Below are 7,514 nucleotides of genomic sequence, written 5' to 3'. Positions count from 1 at the left end.
TTCTGTTGTGATCGCTGGTGCAGCAGATTCAGTAGATATTGGGGGATATTTTAACCCTATTAGTATTTGGATGTTTAGCTGCAGTGCTCTTAGATCTGTCTAAAAACACATCGAATGGATATTGGAGGGTGGAGAGGCAAGGAAAAGGAAAATGAAAAAGAGAGAAACAACAACAAAAAGAGAAAAAAAAGACAAAAAAATTTAAAAATTGTAGTTACTGTTCTTTTTTTTTAAGAAAAAAATCACAAAATAGAAAACCCTGCGGCGTGGAATATCTACTTCGCTGGAGCCATGTGGAACCTTCTTCTGAAGGCCCGGCCTCTTCTGCCTGGGTGGGAGGACCAGAGGGATAATTAACAAGATAAAAGGTGGAGCTGAGAGCCAGAGAAAAACTGTGCCTTTTAAAAAAAGTGTAAAAAGGAAAAATTACAAAAACAGAGGGAAGATAGAAGCAGGGAGAGACAGGAACCGAGACACAGAAACAGTGATAGAAGGCTGGGGGTGTGGGGAGGGGGGCTCCCTACCGCTAGCTTGTTTGCTGAAGGCTGAATTATCAGTAGAAAATCTTCATTCCCTGAAATATCTACTTCTCTGGAGCCATGTGGAACCTTCTTCTGAAGGCCCAGCCTCTTCTGCCGCTAGCTCGTTTGCTGGAGGCTGAATTATCAGTAGAGCACATACAATTTTAATAAATAATACAACCTAGCAACCACTATATGGTCTTTATCTCTCTGATTTTATCATTTCAGGGATGTTACATAATGGAACCGTATGGTATGTAACCTCTTAGGGTTGGCTTTTTTACTAAGCATAATCCCTTGAGATCCATGCAGGCTGTTGCTTTATCAGCAGTTCATAGAGCATTTTTCTTGCTGAGTAATGTTCTGTGGTATGGTTGTACCACTATTTGTTTAACTAGTAACCCACTGAAGGATATCTGTATCATTTCCAATTTTTGATGTTTATAAATGAAGCTGCTGAAAACATTGTTACACAGTTTTTTTGTGTAAATACAAGTTTTCATTTCTCTGGGATAAATAACCAGAAGTGTGGTTGCTGGGTTTTATGGTAGTTTCATTTTTATATTTTGAAGAGAGATTTTTGCTCTAGGGCATGCGCACTCGCTAGAGAGACAGAAAGTGAGAAATCACCCCCCAACACACCTCGGGGAACTGGCCATTTGCAACCCCTTCTCTTCCATTTTCTTCTCAGGATCCTGGGCATGCATGCACATATGCATCCAGCATGAGTTTCAAACTACCAGATCCAGGACCTGAACTGTGGTGAGCCATGTTGGAGTCCAGCAATGTAACCATTATGCCATCTGCTAATGCTATATATTTTTTTTTCCTTTCTTTTTTTGCTATAATGCACATGCACTCACCAGGAAAACAGAGAGAGACAGAAAGTGAGAAATCACCCCCTAGGGGTATGCCCATGCTGCAATTCCTTCTCCTCCATTCTCCTCTCAGGATCTTGGGCACACACGCCCAGTGTGAGTTTAAGCTACCAGGTCCAGGCCCCGACCCGTGGTCAACTATGGGAGTCCAGCGACATAGCCATTACGCCAACTGCTGGTCCCAAGTTTTTAATATATTATAGATTCTAACATTTAGTTGGATTTGTGGTTTGCAGATTACTTCTTCCACTCTGCACTCTGTAACTTGTTTTTTCCTTCTTTTTTTGGAGAGGTTTTCACTATAGGGCGCGTGCGCTCGCCAGACAGACAGAGAGAGACATAGAGACAGAAAACGAGAAATCACCCCCCAGAGGGGATGGTCACGCCGCAGTCCCTTCTCTTCCATTCTCCTTTCGGGATCTTGGGCAGGCACGCACACGCTCCCGGCGTGAGTTCTAAGCCACCGAGTCCAGGACGCAAACCGTGGTCGACTACGTGGGAATCCAGCGACATAGCCATTACACTAACTGCTGGTTCCCTTTTTTCCTTCTTTTAACAGGGTCTTTAACACAGCAAAAATTTAAATTTTGATGAAGTACAGTTTATCATTTTTCTCTTTTTGTGAATCATGCTTTTCCTGCCAAATCTAAAAACTCTGCATGGTCCTCTGTCTTAGTCTGTTATTGCATTACTAAAAAATAACAGAGACTGGGGGGTTTTATAAAGAAATACAGGTTTATTCAGCTCACAGTGTAGAGATCCACCTTCTACTGAGGCTACAAAATGGTGACAGACAGAACTCTGAACAGAGCAGTTCTATGAATTCCTCTTGCTCTGGTCCACGTGGCCTTCTTGTGGCGATTCTGGTCACATTCCCTCCACTTAAGACCCTAGTAGAACTCAGTCATGGAGGACCTGCCCTAGTCACCCCATCTCTAATTTCTTCTCAAAGACCCTGCCTTTTGACACCATAATCATAATTTTCATCTTCTTAATCCTGTTACAGTGGCTGAACACACGAATTCTAGGGGGACCCATTCAAGCTATCATACCCTAGATGCTAAAAATTCTGTCTTTTCCTAAAGTTTTAGTTTTACATTTTACATGTCAGTCTCTGATCCATTCAGAGTTAATTTTTGTGTAAGGTATGATTTCTATCAATATTCTGATTTATTTTGGTCAGAGAACATGCCTTGTATTTTAGAGATATCTGTTACCAGTATTTGGTTCATGGTGTTGTGAAAGTTTTTTATTTTTTTGTTGATCTTTTTAGCTGTTCTATTCGTTACTGAAAGTGGGGTATTAATTATTCAGATATTTTTCTGTTCCAGCTTCTCTGTGGTGTAACCCTGTGCTCCAGGCACTTCCAACTCTTGGACACTCTGCTCTCAGAGTGATGCCATCTTGCACCTGTTCATCTTACCAATTCTTAATCTTTTGGGCTTTGTCACATTCACCTCTTTTGTGAAGCCTTTCTTGACTCCCCTCAAAAGTGAATTAGCCCTTCCTTCCTTTCTTCTCACATACCTTTTGCAAACCTCTCAGTGCTTATCAAGTTATGGCATAGCTGCTGCTTTCCTTATCACAGGGAGGAGATAAAGATGACGTGTACTTTTCTTTTTTGCTATTTCACGTGCATTCACCAGAGAAAGACAAAAAGAAAGAGAGAGGGAAGGTGAGAATTCAACCCCTGGAGGCCTGACCATTCTTGGAATCTCTTCTCCATTCTCCTCTGGGAATTTTGAGCGCACACACACACACACACACACACACACACACAGACATGTACTTTGGAGATCAAGTTATCAGCTGAAATAGAGCTAAAAGGTGCTTTTTTTGTTTGTTTTGTTTACTAGACCACATGCGCTTGCCAGAGAGAGGAGGAAAGGGGGAAAAGTATTCTCCGTTAGGACTTAAATCACACTACAATCCCTTCTCCATTTCTGCATCCTGTTTTATTTGGGGCATGTGTACATACACAGTCCTGGCATAGTTTTCAAGCCACTAGGCCAGGATTTTAACTGCTCAGTTGACTGTGTGGGATTCAGTTCTCTTAACCACTAGGCCACTAGACTACTTGTGAAAGCTGTTCCCAATTGAGGAAAGTCGAGTGTGGTTTTATGCTTGTGGAATTGAGATGCACTGATAAGCAAGTAAAAATGACTTTCAAGCACATGGAAATACTACTATAGTGGAGTTGTTCCCACAAAGGTGGTTGTTGACATGAATGTGGTAAAAAGAATTGAGTGGCGAGGATACCACCTGGGTGATGGAGGGGCCAGTAAAAGCAGTGACAGAACTATAAAAGTTGATAGAAACTCCAGTGGCTCCAGAAGAGGCATGAGTACCATAGAGCATCAGAAGGGTTGCGTAGGCAAACAGAATTGCATGAAAGGACCCTGAGCTGCTACTCTCGTTGGCACTGGGGACTTGGGCTTTGAAAATGTGCTGAACAAGCCTTTTTTTTGGGGGGAGTACTCAAATCAAGGCTGCTTTTAGGATATATTCTATATGATCTGAGTAAACTAATTTGAAAAACTAGAATTTAGCCATATAGTTGCCCAATACTTTTTTTTTTTTTTTTTTGAGAGGTTTTTCGCTATAGGGCGCGTGCGCTCACCAGACAGAGAGAGAAATAGAGACAGAAAGCGAGAAATCACCCCGTAGGGGGGATGGTCACGCCGCAATCCCTTCTCCATTCTCCTCTCGGGATCTTGGGCACGCATGCACACGTGCCCGGTGTGAGTTTTAAGCCACCGGGTCCGGGACGCGAACCGCGGTCGACTACGTGGGAGTCCAGCGACATAGCCATTATGCTAACTGCTGGTTCCCATGCCCAGTGCTTTTTAAATTATTGAGTTTTTACATAAGTTCAAAATGTGGTGGATGCCTATACTGGTGAAAGTATTACCACACTGTCTTTTGTTTTATTGTCAAAACACCAGATACCAGAATAGATTAATTAGTTGGGTGAGGAAAGAGTTGGTGACTCAATCCAGAACTGGAGTACCTGCTTTGTGGTTTGTCAGGTCTTTGGGGCACTGGGTTTTCCTCCATGCAACTGTGACTGATGCCCATTTGCTCAACAATCTGTGGGGCAGAGTTGGGCAAACCCTCTCCAACCTCCCCACTTTCTGTGTCCCATGCTTGTGAGACGTCAGTAGTCACCAATTTGGGGAAAGAGCTCAAACCATTTCTTCAAGTTGGACTTCTTTGTCCACTTTATTTCCACGTACTCCTGTCAGAACATAAGCAAGCACCGTAGACTTGAGTCATTTGCTAATAATGACTACTAAGGGCTAAAAACAACTTCTACAAAAACCAGCCAAGTGAATTTTAAGCCACTCATGACAGTTTTAAAAATCTTGCTGATAATGTATGTGGCCATGGGTCCAGGTCAATACAGTGGTGGTAGGTTTGAGAGCAAAGGAAAGCAGCAGTAGGTTTCCTTAGCCATAGGAAATTGGAAGACTGAAGGGAGCTCTTTGCAGCCTTGCCATCCTTGTGTTTAGGGTACCCATTCTTAACTGATTTTAAGATAAGAACTTCGTCTTTCATATTTTCATGCAAAATGTTCTTTTATTGGTACCTACAGGGTCTCAAGCTTTAATAGAAATGCTATCAGGGCTGGTGGGGGGATGTGGTGGTTGAGATGCTGGACTCCACATGGCCAATTGTGGTTTGAGTCCTGGACCTGGTGACTTGCTTTCTCACTTTCCCTTCCTCTCTTTCTATGGTCACATTTAAAAGTAATTATAATGAATAAAATTAGATAATTCTTAAAAGAAATGCTATCCTTAGCAGCTTTATGTTTTCTTTAAAATTATAGAACTCTGACTTCCTGTTGCATGTATTTTCTCGCCCAACTTATATCAGGTTGGATTTGGTCTAGGGAGTCCCAAAAAGAAATAGAAAAAGAGAGAGAAGCATACCGTCAGAGAACCACTGCTTTCCAGCGGGATCTTGAAGCCAAGTACCATGCTATGATCTCAGAAAATCGGCGTGCAGTTGCTCAGTTGTCTTTGGAACTAGAGAAAGAACAAAACAGAACGACTAGTTATCGAGAAGCCCTTATTTCTCAGGGGCGCAAGTTGGTAGAAGAAAAGAAACTTCTGGAGCAAGAACGGGCTCAGGTAATGCAAGAAAAAAGACAGATGCAATCTTTGAGAGGTGTGTATATGAGCTACCTAGAGAAGGAAGAAGACTGGCAAAGGAGAGCCAGGCTTTTGCTGAAAGAGTTTGAAGCTGCTCTCACAGAAAGACAGAATATCTACTGCAGCTTGATTCTTCCTCGCAACAAGCGACTAGAAATAGAGAAAAACTTACTGGTACGAGCGTCCGTTGACCCAGTTGCTGCTGACCTAGAGATGGTAGCTGGTCTAACTGACATCTTTAAACACGATACATACTGCAGTGATGTCTGGAATACCAACAAGCGCCAAAATGGGAGGCTCATGTGGCTGTATCTCAGATACTGGGAGCTAATTGTCGAACTCAAAAAGTTTAAGCGAGTAGAGAAAGCCATACTAGAAAAGTGAGACAAGAATAAGAGAAAACTTTTCTGTGACTCAAGGCCCGACTGTCCTGTGACACTGGGTTCTCCAGTGTCCTGTGTTCACTTTCCCCATGTGTGGCCACAGCATCTCTCAGCGCACTCTGCTCCTGCCAGCTTCTGTGAGCAGAAATATGCAAGGCATCGAGAGTCAGGTCTCCTGGGTGCTCTGCAGCTATTAAAGATATTGCTTTTCTGAAGCATTTTTTAAGCAAAACAGTAAATAGTGTGTGCTAGCTTGTGAGAGTAACTTTTTTTTTGGGGGGGGAGAGGTTTTCACTATAGGGTGCGTGTGCTCACCAGACAGAGAGAGAGAGACATAGAGACAGAAAGCGAGAAATCACCCCCCTGGGGGATGGCCACGCCGCAATCCCTTCTTCTCCATTCTCCTCTCAGGATCTTGGGCATGCACGCACACGCGTCCAGCGTGAGTTTTAAGCCACCGGGTCTGGGACGCGAACCGCGGTCGACTACGTGGGAGTCCAGTGACATAGCCATTACACTAACTGCTGGTTCCGTAGTAACATTTTTTTTAAAGTCAAATACAACATTGATCTTCACTGTAAGTAATTTTCTGTTTTTATTGCTACCTAAATAAATTATGTTTTTTCCTCAAATTACTTTTTTCTCTCCACAAATTACATTTAAAATTTGAGAGGTAATGTGTAGAACAGTATAACAGATGATAGTAGAAAGTAGTAATACTGTATTATTGAGGTTGTATATTGTTTCGAAGACCACTCTCACCCCACAGCAGGGAAAAAAACACCCAAATGTTTCTTGTGTCCAGTTGACACTCCGTTGTTGGAACTTGACCTGTAGTGTGTGCAGTGAGTAGGTATTGTTAGCATTGGCACATAGTCAGAAGTACTTGACATCTAAAAGAAATAATGCCATTTTTCATTTGTGCAATTTTTCAGTCTTCACGGAATGTCTTTTATGTATTGGGTCATCAGGAAAGTCATGAAACATTTTTGCATAGAAAAACAGAAAAATACCTCATGACTTTCCTGACAACCTAATATATATGAGTTTTTAATCACAGCCCAAAAGGTGGCCAGGCACTGATTTCCCCATTTACATACAGCTAATAGAAATCAGGCCTTTCTATGTAGTCCTGTGTGTAGTCCTTACTCTGATCCTATAAGACAGATACTACTGTTCTCCTCTAGGTGGGAGTCCTCAAGACCTCCCTCAGCTTCAGTGTATTGCTGGAGCTTATGGCCTGGATCTGGTCCAGTGAAGTGAGAAGGAAGGAACATGGGGCGACATCTAGGGACGGCCAGAAGCAAGTGCTCAAAGGTCCCTCCAGTGGAGTCATAAGGGCCATGCCCAACTCCTCCTGGCTTGAGCCATGACAGCCTGTGTGAAACATGGTACCAGGGAAGCTAACTGGAGACTTGGCACCTGGAGTTTATATTAGAGCAGATCATGTGGCATGTGCTGGAATTCCAGACTCCCAAGAGGAAAGCAGAGGTTTGGTATGATCCATACTGCATGAGTGGCCAGGCAGGGAGAAAGGCTATCATCTGCTTACAAATCCTGCCCTCTCCTATCCTGCCG

The 7,514-nt window shown here is 42.9% G+C and overlaps 1 protein-coding gene across 1 annotated transcript in view; it reads left to right on the top strand.

The window, feature by feature from the left end:
- CCDC127 (coiled-coil domain containing 127) overlaps positions 1–5,961 on the top strand; it is an 11,616-nt gene extending 5,655 nt beyond the window's left edge. The window contains exon 2 of the mRNA XM_006140109.2: positions 5,276–5,961. Within this exon, the coding sequence (XP_006140171.1) occupies positions 5,276–5,937 (662 nt within the window). The 3' untranslated portion in view covers positions 5,938–5,961. The remainder of the gene's footprint in view (positions 1–5,275) is intronic.
- The last annotated feature ends 1,553 nt before the right edge of the window (positions 5,962–7,514 follow it).

Source organism: Tupaia chinensis, unplaced genomic scaffold, assembly GCF_000334495.1.
Source record: "Tupaia chinensis unplaced genomic scaffold, TupChi_1.0 Scaffold000020_1, whole genome shotgun sequence".
NCBI lineage: Eukaryota > Metazoa > Chordata > Mammalia > Scandentia > Tupaiidae > Tupaia > Tupaia belangeri.
This window is presented reverse-complemented; position numbering and strand designations above follow the sequence as displayed.